General features: G+C 44.2%; 1 protein-coding gene across 5 annotated transcripts in view; it reads right to left on the bottom strand.

The window, feature by feature from the left end:
* The window catches only part of LOC117368010 (transcription factor MafG), a 147,523-nt gene that overhangs the window by 75,331 nt on the left and 52,580 nt on the right, over positions 1–19,612 (bottom strand). Inside the window, exon 1 of one of the 5 annotated variants that reach the window (XM_033961219.1) lies at positions 9,430–9,585. The exons of 3 other annotated variants lie outside the window; for them this stretch is intronic. In XM_033961219.1, the coding sequence (XP_033817110.1) occupies positions 9,430–9,522 (93 nt within the window). In that variant the 5' untranslated portion in view covers positions 9,523–9,585. Of the gene's footprint in view, positions 1–9,429; positions 9,586–19,612 lie in introns of those variants that run through there. One more of the 5 variants, XM_033961221.1, reaches the window with a different exon arrangement.

Genomic DNA, 19,612 nt, shown 5'->3' with positions numbered 1-19,612 from the left:
TAGCCAAACTCCTCACAAACTATCTAGATGACCATAACCTACTCCACCCCATGCAATCAGGATTCAGAACTAACTTCAGCACAGAGACACTCCTGGGCTCCCTTATGGACACAGCCAGACAACACCTCAGCACAGGAAAAAAAATGCTTCTCATACAACTGGACCTAACTGCAGCATTCGACCTAGTTGATCATAACATCCTTCTCCAAATCTTGGATGCAATAGGTATCTCAGATACAGTATATTCTTGGTTTGAAGGCTTCCTAAAATCCAGAACCTACAGAGTAAAATCAAACAAAGAAAAATCTGATCCTTGGTCAAACCCTTGCGGCGTACCACAGGGATCCCCACTATCCCCTACTCTCTTCAACCTATACACTGCCTCTCTCGGGGCATACCTGGATAACCTAGGCATTACCACCTATAGTTATGCGGATGACATCACCATCCTCATACCATATGATCAGCCAAAGACCACCATGACAAACATAATACACCAAACAATAGAAACAGTTACAACCTGGATGAAAGAACACAAACTAAAACTCAACCCAGATAAAACTAAATTCATCCTCCTCGAAAATGACAAAGTCCCAACTATAACCAATTTAGAACTTAACTCAATCAACTATCCAATCCAAACCACCATAAAACTACTAGGAATGACAATAGACAGATGCTGCACTATGCAACTGCAAATAAATAAAACCATACAGAAATCCTTTGCAATAATGAGAAACCTGAGACAAGTCCGGAAATTCTTTGAAAGATCACAATTCCAGCTCATAGTGCAATCCCTAATCCTAGGAGTGCTAGACTACTGCAACATCCTCTACCTCCCCTGCCCTGCCACGATGACCAAGCAACTACAAACAATCCAAAACACTGCTCTGAGACTCATCTACTCACTGAGGAAACATGATCATATCACAGAAGCCTACATCAACTCACACTGGCTACCAATCCAAGAAAGAATATTATTTAAATTCTACTGCATGATATTCAAAACCCTAAATGGAAACAGCCCAGCCTACCTAAACAATCGCCTCATCCAAGCAACCTCAACCAGACATAGAAAAACGCACTCCCCTTTCACACCTCCCCCGATCAAGGAAGTAAAACGGTCAAAACAATACGACGGCCTCCTAGCCACTCAAGCTGCAAGAATGGATAACCAAATCTCCAACCTACTGTTAACCACCCCAGACTACAAGATTTTCAGAAAACAAATAAAAACTATACTCTTCAAGAAAGCCCTGAAACAGTCCTAACCACACCCACCCTTAAAACCTCTTACTCTTAACAACACTTTTACCTATCAAATGCTATCTAAAACCCATAATTTCATCATATTCTTACCTCCTAAAGACCTCCACTTCCCTTTGGTAACTCTTTATCCAATGTTTATTACCTTAAAAAATTCTATGTCATCGCTTATTCTACTCCTTTTAATTTGTATGTAATTCCCGTTTTTTAGTTGAAATGTAATCCGCCTTGAACCGCAAGGTAATGGCGGAATAGAAATCACTAATGTAATGTAATGTAATGTAATGTAATGTAAGATCATGAAAGGCATAGAGAAAGTGGAGAGGGACAGATTCTTCAAACTTTCAGAAACTACAAGAATGAGAGGGCATACGGAAAAATTAAGAGACAGATTCAGAACCAATGCTAGGACGTTCTTCTTCACCCAAAGGGTGGTGGTCACCTGGAATGCGCTTCCAGAGGGTGTGATAGGACATGGTACGGTATCGGGATTCAAGAAGGGATTGGATGAATTCCTGAAGAAAAAAGGGATAGAAGGGTATAGATAGAGAATCACTATAGAGGTCCTGGACCTAATGGGCCGCCGCGTGAGCGGACTGCTGGGCAAGATGGACCTCTGGTCTGACCCAGCAGAGACACTGCTTATGTTCTTGCTTTCAATAATGAGCTGATTGGAGCACTGTTTAATCAGAAAGCAGCTTTTTAGCATCAAACATAAAGCTGTGTTTTTCACATGCTGTGCTTGTCAATGGATCTTTTCCTCCAGCAAATAGCATTGCTGTTTGTCCACAAAAATAGAAGGTTTTGCATGCAATATATCTGTTTTGATGTGACCTATTTATGTGGTGCCTTATCAAATGTATTTTGAGCAGATGAGGTTCAACGTGGATAAGAGTAAAGTGATGCATGTAGGTAACAAAAATCTCATGCATAAATACAGGATGTCCAGGGCGGTACTTGGAGACACATCCCAGGAAAGAGACTTGGGAGTTATGATCGACAAGTCGATGAAGCCGTCCACGCAATGTGCGGTGGCGGCAAAAAGGGCAAACAATGCTAGGAATGATAAAGAAGTGGATCACGAACAGATCGGAGAAGGTTATCATGACGCTGTACTGGGCCAGGGTGCACCCTCACCTGGAATACTGCGTCCAGCACTGGTCACCGTACATGAAGAAGGACATGGTACTACTCGAAAGGGTCCAGAGAAGAGCGACTTAGATGGTTAAGGAGCTGGAGGAGTTGCCGTACAGTGAAAGATTAGAGAAACTGGGTCTTTTCTCCCTCGAACAGAGGAGATTGAGAGGGGACATGATCGAAACATTCAAGGTACTGAAGGGAATAGACTTAGTAGATAAGGACAGGTTGTTCACCCTCTCCAAGATAGGGAGAACAAGAGGGCACTCTCTAAAATTGAAAGGGGATAAATTCCGTATGAACCCAGAGAATGGTAGAAAACCGGAACACTCTTCCGGAGTCTATCATAGGGAAAAACACCCTCCAGGGATTCAAGACAAAGTTAGACAAGTTCCTGCTGAACCGGAACGTGCTCAGTTAGGGATAGTCTCAGGGCACTAATCTTTGATCAGAGGGCTGCCGAATAAGCAGACTGCTGGGCACGATCGACCACTGGTCTGACCCAGCGGCGGCAGTTCTTATGTTCTTAATAAAGCAAAAATAAAAACCCAGAGAGCTATTTAGCAGATCGCATTAAGCATGTCCAAACTGTGCCTAAGTTACATAAGAACATAAGAATAGCCTTACTGGGTCAGACCAATGGCCCATCAAGCCCAATAGCCTGTTCTCATGATGGCCAATCCAGGTCACTAGTACCTGGCCAAAACCCAAGGTGTAGCAATAGTCCATGCTACCAATACAGGGCAAGCAGTGACTTCTCACATGTCTTTCTCAATAACAGACTATGGACTTTTCCTCCAGGAACTTGTCCAATCCTTTCTTAAAACCAGCTACCGCTATCTGCTCTTACCACATCCCCTAGCAATGTGTTCCAGAGCTTAACTATTCTCCGAGTGAAAAAAAAAATTTCCTCCTATTGGTTTTAAAAGTATTTCCATGTAACTTCATTGAGTGTCTCCTAGTATTTGTAATTTTTGACAGAGTGAAAAATCGATCCACTTGTCCGTTCTACTCCACTCAGAATTTTGTAGACTTCAATCATATCTCCCCTCAGCCGTCTCTTTTCCAAGCTGAAGAGCTCTAACCGTTTTAGTCTTTCCTCATACGAGAGGAGTTCCATCCTCTTTACCATCTTTGTCGTTCTTCTTTGAACCTTTTCTAGCGCCACTATATCTTTCTTGAGATAAGACCAGAATTGAATGCAATACTCCAAATGAGGTCGCACCATGGAGCGATACAGGGGCATTATAACATTCTTAGTCTTGTTAACCATCCCTTTTTTAATAATTCCCAGCATCCTGTTTGCTTTTTTGGCGTCCGCTACACATTGGGTGGAAGATTTCATCGTATTGTCTACAATGATACCCAGATCCTTTTCTTGGGCACTAATCCCCAAGATGGACCCTAGCATCCGGTAACTGTGATTCAGGTTATTCTTCCCAATGTGTATCACTTTACATTTTTCCACATTAAATTTAATCTGCCACTTGGATGCCCAGTCTGCCACTTGGATGCCCAGTCCTTCAATTTTCTAGGGTGCGCCTGCAATTTTTCACAATTCACATGCGTTTTAACAACTTTGAACAGTTTAGTGTCATCTGCAAATTTAATCACCTCACTCGTCGTTCCAATTTCCAGATCATTTATAAATAAGTTAAATAGCACCGGTCCCAGTACAGACCCCTGTGGCACTCCACTGTTTACTCTCCTGCATTGAGAAAAATGACCATTTAACCCTACCCTCTGTTTTCTATCTGATAACCAATTCCTTATCTACAACTGAACTTTGCCACCTATCCCATGACTCTTTAATTTTCTCAGGAGCCTCTCGTGAGGAACCTTATCAAAAGCTTTCTGAAAATCTAGCTACGCTATATCAACTGGCTCACCTTTAGCCGCATGTTTATTAACACCTTCAAAGAAGTCAAGCAAATTTGTGAGGTAAGATCTCACTCGGCTGAACCCATGCTGACTATGTCTCATTAAATCATATTTGTCTACGGTGTTCAATAATTTTATTCTATTAAATTGTTTTCACCATTTTGCCTGGCACAAAAGTGAGGCTTACCAGTTTGTAATTTCCTATAACTCCCCTGGAGCCCTTTTTAAAAATTGGCATAACATTGGCCACCCTCCAAATCTTCAGGTACTACAGACGATTTTAGCAACAGGTTACATATCACTAACAGCAGGTCAGAAATTTAATGTTTGAGTTCTTTTAGTACCCTGCAGTGTTCTCCCCAGAATTTTTTTCCAGCCAGGTGGCATGAAAAAGTAGCCGGGTAGGGCGGGATGGGACGGGGAAATTTGGCGGTGGGAAAAATTAAAATGTGCACTATTTTTATTAGTTAATTATTATTAATTATTTTCCAATGCTCAATACGACTTCTTTTTTTAAGGTTTGACACTTGTGCCAGAATATTTTTATTAAATTTAAGTATCCAATTCTAGAAGCGAATAATTAGATATTTGCCCTCTTTCAAATGGTATAGACTAGGTTTAAAAAAGGGAAATGCGTTAATGAAGTCATTAGGTTCAATCTAGCCATTTATTTCTGCATGAATTTAAACAACTAAAAAAAATAATAATAATAATTATAGCTCATCCAGTCATAGAAGAAATGGCTCTACAGCACCTCTAATAATGTTTTGATCACTAGGTTCCTCCCTGAGGTCTCACTGAGGATATGAAATAGATGCGATCCCCACTTCCAGACCTCTTCCACATAATTTATGGAGAGGTGTTACTGAGCCTTGGAGATCTGTGTGATTGCACTACAGCAAAATAAAAAAGTAGCAGATAAAGATCATAGTGAGAGCTAGGGCAAAATAGTTTAGGTAAAGATGCAGGTAATAATTAGCAATGTATTAAAAAATTTTGGTTTTATTTTCTTATGTCATTTGAAAGCTGCTTGATGTTAATTCAACTTTAATTTAATTCTTTATAGTGTGTGGGGGGTGGGAGGGGACACAACACTTACATCAACAGTAAAGTTAGAATAGGGTCATTAAATCCAGTGGCTTACCTAATATATATAAAAGCCAGTGCTGATCATTTTTTAACAACCCCCTCCTCTATATAAAAAGTTATTTTTAGTAATAATCCACGAGTCACACAAGGGTGCACCTAGGAAAAGGCAGCATCTTAAACACTGCTGTGAGCACTAGAACACCAACACATGCATTGTAAAACTAAACAAGCCAGATCCTGCACAGTCGATGCTAACAGAAAGCCATGTCCCTTTCATACACACAGATACACGTCCTCACCCAATATGAATAATCACAAACTAAAAATAGGAATATATAGACAAAAGTTAAATTGAACCAAGAAACCAGACTCTGCATACAATGCAAAATCACAGAAACAGTGACACGTCCCCTAATACTGTGCAAAATATAAAGACAGTAGATGTAAATTTGAAAAAACTGATACATAACAATCACCACTTTACAAATTAACAAATAGAAATAAAACAAATAATGATTAATCCATTTTTCAATTACTGTATTTTTTGCTCCATAAGACACACCAGACCATAAGATGAACCCTAGATTTAGAGGAGGAAAACAAGAAAAAAAACATTCTGAACCAAATTCTCCCTGCCAGGCTCTGCACCCAACCCCATACTCCTTGCCAGGCTCTGCATCGTGTCCCCCCTCTGGTGATCTAGTGGTAGGCTAGGACAGGGCATAGGGCAGGCAGGCAGGCCTAGTGGCCTTGTGACAGGTAGGACCCCCCACCCCGAGGCAGGCAGGCAGGGGCCCCTGGTACTTTTTAAAAATTGCTGCCATCCAGCACTGTATCCTGCGCTGCTGCCCTTCCAACCGTCTGACTCCTCCGACAGCGTCAGAGCAGCGTCAAGGCAGGTGCAAGCTGATTCTGAGCAGGGACCGTCAATTGAAGGTTAAGTGTACAGCGCCATAGAAGGGATTAGTAGTAGTGGATCAGCCTCTCTTACCCGCAGGCAGCAGAGCAGACTCGGCCAGCTGGCTCACGGGGATGAAGGGGATGCTGAAGCTGAAGTTGGTGGCGGAGGAGAACATCATGTTGGTGGTGGAGCCATTCGTTCTCTCGTCCGCCATGTCTGAGCCACTCTTACAAGTATCCAAGTACAGCGAACCAAACAGCCAATCAGACGCCAGTTCTCGACATGCGCAGCCAATGGGACCGCACAACTGGGACGGGTCCGATCCAATGGAATGGCCCACAGCAGCAACTCACTCGATCAGCAGAGGCAGAAACAGCAGTGAGAGCGTCCGTGAGGGAGAATGCCGGGCAGTGGGGATTGGCTGCTGAACCCCCTCGGACTGGTGCAGGAGCTGTTCGGTGAGCGCGAGGCGGTGCGACAACCCAGAAATCAGGAAGTGGGACCCGGGAAAAACTTAGGGTGTTGGAGTGAAAGGTGTGGGGGGGGGGGGGGAGTTGGGTATTCGCTCCATAAGACGCACCTTTATTTCCACTCACTTTGAGGCGGAAAAAAAGTGCATCTTATGGAGCAAAAAATACGGTAGCTTTCAGAGGCCAAATCTTTCTTCAAGACAGTACAGTATACTGCTGTTATGGTATCCTGTCCTGACCTGAGGAAAGGGGTTTAGTCCCCCCCCCCCAAAAAAAAATTACCTTATTTCCATTCTCTATTTATAGATTTTAACAATACAGTTACAACGCTACTTGTTTCTATGTAAAGCAACAAAAAAAATTTATTTCTACCTTTTGTCGTTTCTGCTTTAATCATGTTCTCTTCACTCTCTTCTTTTTATTCAGCTTATGTCCTCTCTCCCTTTCATGCAACATCTGCCCTCTCTCTCTAACCCTTCTATCTACTGTCCACCCTCTCTCTGCCCCTTCCATCCACTGTCCACCCTCTCTGCCCTTTCCATCCATACAGCATCTTCCCTCTTTCTTTGTCCCTTCAATAAACTGTATATCCTGTGCTGTTTCTCTCCTTTGTACATGATTCATTTCAGCTTCATGCCCTCTCCATTTTTTTGTCTCCATCCTCTCTCCTATGCTCTGGCATCTCTCTCTTCTCCTTCCTTCCCACTCCACCCCATGATCTGGCATTTCTATCTCCTTCCTGTCCCTCCCCCCCATGCCCCGGCATCTCTCTCCTCTCCTATGTCTCCCTCCCCCTCCTTGCTCTGGCACCTCTCCTTGCTTTCCCTCTGGTCTGGCATTTGTCTCCTTAGTTTCCCTTCCCTCCACCCCATACCCTGTCATCTCTCTCCTCTCCTTCCATCTCCCCCACTCCCTCCATTATCTGGCATCTCCACTCCTTCCTTCCCCCTGGTCTGACATCTGTCTCCTTCCCCCCATATGCCCTGACATCTCTCCCTCCCCCTCCATGGTCTGCCCTTTCCTTTCCCTCCCTCCCATAGTCTTGGCATCTCTCTTTCCTCTCCTCTCCTTGTCTTCCTCCCCCCCCCCCCAATTGGGTGCAGTGGCAGCAGCATTTCTCTTCCCCCCCCCGGCAGATTCACTACGGGCTATGGTCAAATAGGGGAGATAGGTCAGCAACGGAGGGAACCCCGATGTCGTGTTTGCTTTTGGTCTGCTGCTGATCTCGCAAGACAGGCTGATGTGTTTCTGCAATTGATTTCACTTTGTGCAGGAGAACCAATCGGAAAGAGGAGAGGCGGAAGCTAGCAGCTGCGTGCTTAAGTAACTGCTGCTAGCTCACAGAAAAAGAGGGAGAAGGTGCCTGAGAGGAATAAAGCAGGTCCTCCACGAGGACTGCTTCCTCCCCCCCCCCCCCACTGCAAAGGCACATTTTCCCTTCCTCCCCGCCACGAAGGTCTGCTTCCCCCACCCACAAACGAACGCCTGCTCCCCTCCACCGCAAAGGCACATTTTCTCCTCCCCCCGCCGCAAACAAATGCCTGCTCCCCTTGCAAGCCTGCACCTTCCCCGTTCTTATCTCCTTAACGCTAATAGGGCAGCTTGCAAGCTCGCTGGTGTTATAGTGATCCTTGCAGCTGCCCGTGGTCCTCAGCGGCATGTTCTTTCTACCGCAATCCTGCCCCTGACATCAGAGCAAGGGCAGGATCGCGGCAGAGAGAACGTGCTGCTGAGGATCACGGGCAGCTGCAGGGATCGCTATAACACCAGCGAGCCTGCAAGCTGCCCTATTAGCGTTAAGGAGGCAAGAGCGGGGAAGCTGGGGGAGGCCTTTCTGACCGACCCTTCCCCCGCTCCTGCTTTGAATTGAATAGATTCGAATCGTGAATCGGGCAGCACTACTTTCTTCCGACAGTGTGACCAAAACAAGACAGTCATAACTTCATTATTTGGGCTTTGAGTGACATAACCAGTTTGATCTTTTCCAAAATCGATTTGTTAGTTTTTTAGGCAGTCCACATCACGCTGAAAATCCTTCTCCAGCACCAAAGCTCAAATAAGTCAATCTTTCTGTCTTGGCTCCATAGTGTTCAGCTTTCACATCCATAAGTGACCACTGAGAAAATGAATGTGCGGACAAGTTTGCTCTTTGTTTGGAGTGTTATTTCCTTGCCTTTGAATATTTTGTTGAAAGTCTTCATTAAAGAGCGACCAAGTCCCATTCTGCAGATTATTTCTTTCCTGTTAGTTGCTTCTTTGTTTATGAAAGAACACCTGAACTTGTCGCTTTATAACAAATATTTGGATTTAGGATTGGGACATCTATATAGAATTTTTTTGTAGTAATAAAAACGATTTAATTGGGTTTTGCAGTTTCTGATTCCAATTGGTTTATTTAATCATGATTCACTTTGAACCTAATGTGCATTTAAGAAGCTCTACTACATCTTGGGGTTATAGTTCAGAATCTCTCGCTCTATTGGTTAACTCCTATTTCGACTGTAACCTTCCAACTCCTATAAGTCCATTTGGGGGTCGCATAAGTTACCTTTATTAGGTGACGGACGACTCGGGCCACTAGGCTTTCCCCCAGAGGCGCTACTCGGGCAGGGAGGGGTCCCCTGCTATTAGGCTCTGCGTGTAAAGGGATACGGTTAGGGCTGCAAGGGTCCCGGAGGTCGATACCTGCTTCCGCCGGCTTCGAAGCTGCTCCCGACGCAGGATCCGATCCCTCTCGACCGCCTTCCTCTCCCAACGACTCACTCGTCCAGCTGCCATCAGCACCGGCAAGACACGACTTCCGCTTCCGCCAACTCGCAACAATCATTGGCTACAGTTCGCGCGGAGCGGAAGTGACGCACAAAACCCGGAGCGCCGTGACGTCACCCCCCACCGTGGCAGCAATAGCGCCTGTGAGCGCGAAGCCAGTTTGGGTGTATTCTCTAGCGCCGAGAGCCAACCCTGCTACTAAATCCAGAATAAACACACTGTGACAGGCCAAACAGGGGACCTGGCCAGCTGAGGTTTCTGAGCCCACTGGCTTTTATGAATAACAATTGATCTGTAGCTGAGGGAGGTCTTTTTCCACAGGAAAATGGAGTTTTGTTTGGTTCGAGCCAGCTGCCCTAACCACTAAGCAAAGTGTGTGTTTAATACTGTATTAGCTTTCATAATTAAGAACATAAGCATCGCCTGATCATAGGTCCATCATGCCCAGCAGCCCCCCAGCTCAATGATCCTGTATAGTACCCCTCTAATTGTACCCTTCAATCCCTTTTTGAAACCCAAAATCGTACTCTGCTCTACCATCTCCTCTGGAAGCACATTCCAGGTGTCCACTTCGCCCCTACTTCCAGGTCATTTATGAATATATTAAACAGCAGTGGTCCCAGCATTGACCCCTACGGGACACCAGTCAGAGGAGTGTCCCTTTACTCCTACCCTCTGTTTCCTGTCCACCAGCCAATTTCTGATCCATCTGTGCACGTCCCCTTCCACCCCGTGGTTCCACAGTTTCCTTAGTAGGCGCTCGTGGGGTACCTTGTCAAAGGCTTTTTGGAAGTCCAGATACATGATGTCTATGGGGTCACCTTTATCCAATTGTTTGTTTATCCCCTCAAAGAAGTACAGTAGGTTCGTTTGGAAAGATCTTCCTTTACAGAAACCGTGCTGGCTGGTTCTCAACAGATTATTTCTTTCTATATGCTCATTGATGCTGTCCTTGATTAATGATTCGGCCATCTTCCCCGGAACTGAGGTTAAGCTCACCGGTATCTGTACTTCCCCAAGTCGCCTCTGGATCCCTTTTTGAAGATAGGTGTAACATTCGCTCTCCTCCAGTCCTCCGGGATTACCCCTGTTTTCAAGGATAGGTTGCAAATCTCCTGTAGTAACTCCACTATTGCGTCTCTGAGCTCTTTCAGTATTCTCGGGTGGATTCCGTCTGGTCCCGGAGATTTGTCAGTTTTTAATCTATCTATCTGTTTCAGTACGTCTTCAAGGCTCACATCCATTGACAATAATTTTTCCTCTTGATCCCCCTTGAAGATTTTTTCCGGTTTCGGCACATTGGATGTGTCCTCTTTTGTGAAGACCGACAAGAAGAACTTGTTTAATCTATCTGCCACCTCCTTTTCCATTCCTTTCTTGTCTCCCTCATCCAGGGGTCCCACCTCCTCCCTCACCAGTTGTTTTCCTTTCACATATCGAAAGAATGGTTTAAAATTCCATGCCTCCTTGGCAAATCTCTCTTCATACTCTTTTCTTGCTGTTCTGACCACACGGTGACATTCTTTTTGATGTTTCCTGTGCTCTTTCCAATTTTCCTCGGTTATATCATAAGTTGATGAAAGCATAGAATAGGGGAAGTAGTGCATCTTTGCCAAGATAATTTCGAATAGATATCTGCTGGGAAACGGAAAGTTGAGAATCTAAAATGACACCTACCAATTTTAATGCAGATATTGTTGAAATAGTCTGCCCAAAGAAGCAGCGGCAAAAAAAAGCAAACAGGATGCTGGGAATTATTAAAAAAGAGATGTCATAATACCCCTGTATCGCTCCATGGTGCAACCTCATCTGGAGTATTGCGTCAAATTCTGGTCTCCATATCTCAAGAAAGATATAGTGGCACTGGAAAAGGTTCAAAGAAGAGCGACCAAGATGGTAAAGGGGATGAACTCTTCTCCCATGAGGAAAGACTAAAATGGTTAGGGCTTTTCAGCTTGGAAAAGAGACAACTGAGGGGAGACATGATTGAAGTGTACAAAATCCTGAGTGGAGTAGGAAGGGTACAAGTGGATCGATTTTTCGCTCCTTCAAAAATTACAAAGGCTAGGGGACACTCGAAGTTACAGGGAAATACTTTTAAAACCAATTAGAGGAAATTTTTTTTCACTCAGAGAATAGTTAGGCTCTGCAACACGTTGCCAGAGGACGTGGTAAGAGTGGATAGCGTAGCTGGTTTTAAGAAAGGTTTGGACAAGTTCCTGAAGGAAAAGTCCATAGTCTGTTATTGAGAAAGATAAGGGAGAAGCCACTGCTTGTCCTATATTGGTAACGTGAAATATTGCTACACCTTGGGTTTTGGCCAGGTATGAGTGACCAGGATTGGCCACCGCGAGAACGGGCTACTGGACTTGATGGACCATTGGTCGACCCAGAAAGGCTATTTTTATGTTCTTTCTGCTCAGTGCCTGAGTGCCAAATGGCTCAGGCACTAACAAGAAAGTGAAGGTTTGACAGCTCAGACCCCCCCCCCCCACACACACACACAAATAATTTATGATATGTCCACCATGAATTCACTAAAATACTTAGAGGAAATAAACAATATAACATTTGAAATAGATGAATTAGTGAACATTAAAAAATTATCAATGCATAATTCATTTGTTGTCATAACAGTTATAATTAGTTAAAGATTTAATTAAATTTGTTTCTTTGTCTATTTGAGAAATCCCTCTCCCCCTTCTTTTTGCTGTAAACATTTTGATATATGAGGTTGATGTTTTTAAGGCTTTATTCTGTAATATATGCAGGATGGGAGGTGGGCATGGTTTAACCCAGAAATGAACACTGATTGACAGCTGTCAAGATAAGGATCGACCAATCAGTTTGATATGAGGCATACCCATTATACTACTCCTGCATATAATAATTGTAATACAACAATATACTCGAATAGATGGTGGTTAGTAAATTGTTAAATCAAATATTCACAACCATTGGCAAAAACAGAAATGACACTGAAAATATTTATAAGGGTTACAAGCCTCAGGCTGTGGAGCTATATACCCACTTTGGGGTTTCTTATGAAGAAATTTCTCTTCACCTGCTCCTATTTGCATCACAGGCTTGGACTCAACCTATCCACCCATCACTAAATTTATGTTTTTTTATCTTTATTAAATCTCATATTGGTGTAGTGTAGTTAATCAAAGTTTCTCAAATTCATTATTAAAAACTTACTAAAGACTTTGTAAACTCTCTATAACAAACTATTAACCCAACAACTCATTTCAGTAACAGAACCGGCAGATTAGTGCAAAAATTCAATTAAAAAAATCATTTGTACTTATCTTAAAGTACACTAATGCTTTAAAGTGCGTTGTTGGAAAGTGCACTCGTGCTTAAAAGTGCTTGGATACATGCTCATGATCTGCAACGTTTTAAAGTGCTTGAATTTATGCTGAAAGCAGTTGCTTGCTTTACTTTCTTTTATCCATCCGACGCAGCCTGCGTTTCTCGGGGCAAACAACTCTCCCGCTGCATCAGGGAGAAGTTTATGGCAATGCTTCCATGAGCAATGACAACACTGGAGTGTAGGTAGGTTGGTGGGTTGGATCCAAGCCTGTGATGTAAATAGGAGCAGGTGAAGAGTATCTTGTGCTTCGCCAGCACTCCGGATTTTAGCTCACATTTGTATTTTTGGATGCTTCTCAGCATATCTTTCTTCGTGGCATCATCAAATTAGACCCCAGAAGAAGGTTGTCATTTCCGAAACACGCACCATGTTGGGTCCACACCACATATCTGTATTGTGATATACAGTGGAACCTTGGTCTACGAGCATAATTTGTTCCAGAAGCATGCTCGTAAACCAAATTACTCGTATATCAAAGCGAGTTTCCCATAGGAAGTAAGGAAAACTCACTTGATTTGTTTCCACCCACCCCCTGAGGCCAGTGGCACTGCTCCAACCCCCTGAGAACCGGCATCGCTCCCCCGCTCGCACCGGCATCCCCTGCCAACCTGAACAGAAGCCTTACACCATCTGGCACCGGCATGCAGGCCCAAGATGTGCCGATGCACAAAGATCCTTCCTGTTGCCTGGGCCTTGTGCATCTGCGCATGCTCAAGGCCTTCTGGCTCTCGCTCTCTCCAAGAGAGCGAGCCAGAAGGCCTTGAGCATGCGCAGATGCTCAAGGCCCAGGCAACAGGAAGGATCTTCGTTCACCGGCATGTCCTGTGGGCTGCGTACCGGTGCCAGCTGGGGTAAGGCTTCTGTTCAGGCAGGCAGGGGTGCCAGTTTGCGCAGGGGGACGTTCGCGAGCAGGGGGGAAACAATGCCGGGGGGGGGTGCTCGCAAATTGAGTCAACGCTCAGTTTGCGAGTCACAATTTGCTAGATTGTTTTGCTCGTCTTGCAAAACACTCGCAAACCGCATTACTCGCAAACCAAGGTTTGACTGTATATGAAATGACCAACTGATCTGCATCATCTCATTGTGAAGACTTTTAGTAAACTTTTTATCAAGATTATCGATTCCACAGTCCTGTTTCATTTGCTTGGTTTTTCAAAGTTTCAGTCATCTCTACATACCCTCTCCCACCCTATAGTGTTTTCTGCCCATCCTCCTCCTTCCCCAAATTCATTCCTCCATCCTAAACACTCCGCCAACCCTTACCCCAAATTATCCTCCTTCAGCAAACTACCCACTCACCAAGTTCCTCCATCCCCTGTTCTAAACTATTCCCCAGCCATTCCAGAGCTTCTTATATCATTTACCACTTCCGCCTATACTACTGTGTAATCTAACCCTCTGAATTTATTACTGTTCCCCAGTTCCATACACTTTCCATTCTTTCCCCATCCTCTACCATTTCTCCTTTCTTATGCTATCATTCTCCAATCCATTTCCCACATACCACACCTTCCCTACAACAAGATAGGAGGTTCAGCCTTCTCAATTGCCAAATCCCAAGAAAAGAAAAATCAAAGAAGCTTTTTACAAGATATTTATTTCTCATATACAAAATAAAGTACATCTTATATCAACATACATTTATTTACATCAATAAATTAAAGTCTTCAGCTGGCAATACTGTCAAATTCCAAACAGTCAGAAACAGACAATTCTCTACAGAATGAAAAGTATAATTTAGCAATAAATACTGATAATTAACTGGATTTTGTTTTTATTAGAACAACAAACTGTGATATGGAAGTTTATTACACCCTTTAGAACATATAGACTGAACATTTAGCAAACACTGCTTGGACTCTTATTACTGCACAATATTTACAAATTATCAGAAGTTTATTAAAATAAAAATTTCCAGTTAGACTTAGCTATTTACTTTTGACTCAAAGATACTTCAGTGTTCAGAATGAAAGATTAGGTTTCTTACCTCTGCTAATCTTCCTTCTTGTAAATCTCCTCTGGAGGCTGAACTAGAGGGTTCTTGTATGTCTGATAGTGTCTGTTGCAGGGCAATTAAAAGATGATCCCTTCCCTTTGGGCTACCTGTCCGAGAGCTTCCTGTCTTGCTCTGTTAATAGAAAAGCCATGCAGATCTATGACAACAGGAAACAAGAAAAGAAAGGGAGGGCATGGGAACTCCCGCTACCAGTCAATTCTGCTCAAGAAATTATTATACTAAAAACTACGTCCAAAAAAAAAGCAAACTGTAATTAACACATAATGTGAACATTATGAACTGCAAAACCCAGGGCTGGAATGGAGACACAGCCTGAAGATCAGAAGGGGCACCCCCCAACCCTTAAACCTTGCAAAGGGGAATATAGTAACATAGTAGATGACGGCAGATAAAGACCCGAATGGTCCATCTAGTCTGCCCAACCTGATTCAATCTAAAAATTTGTTGGGTTTTTTTCTTCTTCTTCTCCTTAACTATTTTTGGGCAAGGATCTAAAGCTCTGCCCGGTACTGTTCTTAGGTTCCAACTACTGAAGTCTCTGTCAAAGCTCACTCCAGTCCATCTACACCCTCCTAGCCATTGAAGCCCTCCCCAGTCCATCCTCCACCAAACAGCCATATATAGACACAGACCATGCAAGTCTGTCCAGTACTGGCCTTAGTTCGTCAATATTTACTATTATTTTCTGATTCTAGATCCTCTGTGTTCATCCCGCGCTTTTTTGAACTCAATCACCGTTTTCCTCTCCACCACCTCTCTCGGGAGCACTTTCCAGGCATCCACCACCCTCTCCATAAAGAAGAATTTCCTTACATTGCTCTTGAGTTTCCCACCCCTCAACCTCAAATTATGTCCTATGGTTTAACCATTTTCCTTTCTCTGGAAAATATTTTGTTCTAAGTTAATACCTTCCAGAAAGGTTCAAGGGGAGATCCGGGAAACTACAAACTGGTGATTCTGACCTCGGTACCGGGAAAGATGGTAGAGGCGCTGATAAAGGACCGCATCATTGATTACCTTAACGAACACAATCTGATGAGGACCAGCCAGCACAGCTTCAACAAAGGAAGATCTTGCTGGATGAACTTGCTGTACTTCTTTGAAGGAGTAAACAGGCAGATAGACAAGGGTGACCCGGTTGACATTGTATATCTGGATTTTCAGAAGGCGTTTGACAAGGTTCCGCATGAACGACTACTTTGAAAAATTGCGAGCCATGGAATCGAGGGTGAAATACTCATGTGAATTAAAAACTGGCTGGCGGATAGGAAACAGAGAGTGGGGGTAAATGGACAATACTCGGACTGGAAAATCATCACGAGCGGAGTGCCGCAGGGTTCGGTGCTTGGACCCATGCTCTTCAACATATTTATAAACGATCTGGACATAGGTAGACAAGTGAGGTGATTAAATTTGCAGACGATACGAAGTTATTCAGACTAGTGAAGACGCAGGAGGATTGCGAAGAACTGTAATGGGACAAACACGCTCAAGAAATGGGCTGCGACATGCCAAATGAGGTTTAATGTGGATAAGTGTAAGATGATGCATGTCGGTAACAAAAATCTTATAAACGAATACAGGATGTCCGGTGGAGTACTTGGAGAGACCCCCCAGGAAAGAGACTTGGGAGTACTGGTCAACAAGTCAATGAAGTCATCCGCACAATGCGCGGCGGCGGGGAAAAGGGCGAACAGAGTGCTGGGCATGATTAGGAAGGGGATCACAAACAGATCGGAGAAGGTTATCATGCCGCTGTACCAGGTCATGGTACGCCCTCACCTGGAATACTGCATCCAGCACTGGTCCCCATACATGAAGGACACAGTACTACTCGAAAGTGTCCAGAGAAGAGAGACTAAAATGGTTAAGGGCCTGGAGGAGTTGTTGTACAGTGAGAGATTAGAGAAACTGGGACTCTTCTCCCTTAAAAAGAGGAGACTGAGGGGATATGACATTCAAGATAATGAAGGGAATAGACTTGGTAGATAAAAGACAGGTTGTTCACCCTCTCCAAGGTAGGGAGAAAGAGAAGGCACTCTGTAAAGTTAAAAGGGGATAGATTCTATACAAACGTAAGGAAGTTCTTCTTCACCCAGAGAGTGGTAGAAAACTGGAATGCTCTTCCGGAGTAGTTATAGGGCAAAACACCCTCCAGGGATTCAAGATAAAGTTAGAGAAGTTCCTGCTGAACCAGAACGTACGCAGGTAATGCTAGACTCAGTTAGGGCACTGGTCTTTGACCTAAGGGCCACCACATGAGCGGACTTCTGGGCATGATGACCACTGGTCTGACCCAGCAGCGGCAATTCTTATGTTCTAAGTCCAGAACATGAGCCACCAATGGTACCAATGGATCCACCAAACCTAAAAGCATCTCCAGGCCTTCGCATAGGCCGATATAGTTGATTTCTGCTTGATCTGAAGGAGCATGGCGATAACCACAGAGGAATAACCCCTGGCCGTCAAGGCCGCTCGCTCAAGCGCCAGACCAAAAGACCAAAGCAGTCTGGATCTGGAAGTGTAATCGAGCCCTGCGTAAGCAACCTCCGATGGCAAGCAAGACGCAGACCTCTCTCCGAGAGGTATCCCCCAAAATCAGCAAACTCTGTGACTCAGACACCACAGAGACATGTGCTGCAATGCATTTCAATGGCAGCCAGCAATACAGTGCAAGCATAGGGAGATCAGTATCTCAGGAGATGATTAAACTGGATTTTTCAGATTTTCTGGCTGCCTCACCTTCCCTGTCACCTCAGATCATGACCACCAGGACTCCTCAGGGAAATCAGGGAAGACACGCGGTGCGGTTCCAATCCCAGCGTACTTCCTCGGAACTGCAGCAGCCTGCGCTTTACCCCTTTGCGAACGAACCAGGGGAGAGAAGGGCTCCCGATCCTGGAGACCTGATCCAATCTGCAGGCTGTCCAGAGGGCTTATTGCAGTTTCAGGCTCACAGAGGACCCTCCAGAAGCAGACAAAATTTTAAATGTCTGCGATCTCCTGCCGAAGGATCACTTCACAGAGTTGATCTGCAGCATGTGGGAAAACCCGCAAAAATATAAAAAACAACAAACTAGGAATTGAAAACAAATCATGAGCAGAATTAACTAATTTCAACCATGCAGAGAAGCTGCAGGTTCAAAACTGAGCAGGACAGGAAGCTCCCGAGCAGGTAGTCCAAAGGGGAAGGATCATCTTTTGGTTGCCCTGCAGCAGAAGCTATCAGACATACAAGAACCCTCTAGTTCAGCCTCCAGAGGGATTGTACAAGAAGAGAGCACGGCAATGTCTGGCAAGGAACTTTCCCGTTTCATAAAAGCTGTAAACAAGGCTAACACCAGAAAAAGGCTCCAGCAGTACCCCACGGCAGGGAGAATCTACTGTCCAGCAGGGGAGTAGCCCTTTGCCATCCACTCAGTCAGCTTCCTCTGCCCATACATGATGAAAGGGGAAACTTACCCATCCAGCTGTTCCTACCACATTCACACAAGCTGGAAGCTTCAACAATATATGCAAAGAACATTAGTCTGTGAATGCCTTCACGCAAAACAATGTGTGGAATATCCAGTTACCTATCCAGGGATGACTCCCTTCGCGCACACACAGAGGAATATCAGCCACCCAGTCCCACTCCACCCCCACCCTGAGGAGTATCAACCTGGTGCTACCGACACAGGGGAATACCAACCCATTCTTACCCATTCACACACAAGGGCATAGCAACCCAGTCCCACCCCCACTCACACACATACAGGGGAATATCAAGACAGTTCCAGTAAGAAAGATCAGACATTTGAGAAGACAGAGTTTGATCATTCACCGAGATTGTAAGAAGGTTTGTGTATTTACAGGAGATTATCTATACAAAGAACTCTTCCACTCGGCCTCTAGACATATGAAGGGGAATATTCGCTGGCGCTGCTGTTCCCTAAGCACACACGGAGGGCAATGTTCACCAGCACACACATTCAGCACCTCCCACTCCTAGTCACAAAGGCAAGTCTACACCCACCAACACAGAAAACTCTCATTTTCTTCCCATCCCTGCTCAGAAAGCAGTTTGTGCAAGTTGTTGGGGGTTCCACGTTAGATTGCTTGTATAGGTTTGTGCGACTCACAAATAGAAGATTAGATTAGATTTCTGAGCTGCATGTATGGTCATGCTGGACTTGGGAGTGTTATGTGCATCCTGGCTTAGATCTTATACTTTCAAATTCTTTAGGAAAACCAACTGCAAGTTCATAGCTGCAATACAGTAAACCAGGGCTCCCTCAGCCAGCTGCTCTCTGGGCCCCAATTCTAAGTGCTTGCATATTTATACTGAGCATGCATTCCTACATTTCAGTGCTCTTCAAAGAGAGAAAACAAGGCGAACAGATTATACCCTATGTGACATCATTTGTAGTAATTATCACTACAAATAAAGTAGTTCCTTATTCAAACATCCTAAAATACTGTTCTCTACTTGGCAGGTTCTGAGTGTGAGTGTATGCGCAGGTGCGGTCATAACCTCAGCTGCCAACAGGACACAATGACTTCTTCACATAAATATTTGTAAACCGCTTTTGCTAATCCATAACTTGTCACGCTGAACTTTCAGAAATGCATTTCTAAATGTTTTGAAAATCTATTAAGTGAAAATTTGCTTTAGAATAATGTCTCACTTTTAAGCTTAAATTCCTCTCACTGCTCTGCCACACTAA

This window comes from Geotrypetes seraphini, chromosome 10 (genome assembly GCF_902459505.1).
Source record: "Geotrypetes seraphini chromosome 10, aGeoSer1.1, whole genome shotgun sequence".
NCBI lineage: Eukaryota > Metazoa > Chordata > Amphibia > Gymnophiona > Dermophiidae > Geotrypetes > Geotrypetes seraphini.
Note: the sequence above shows the minus strand (reverse complement) of the source record. Positions and strands in the feature narration are given on the sequence as shown.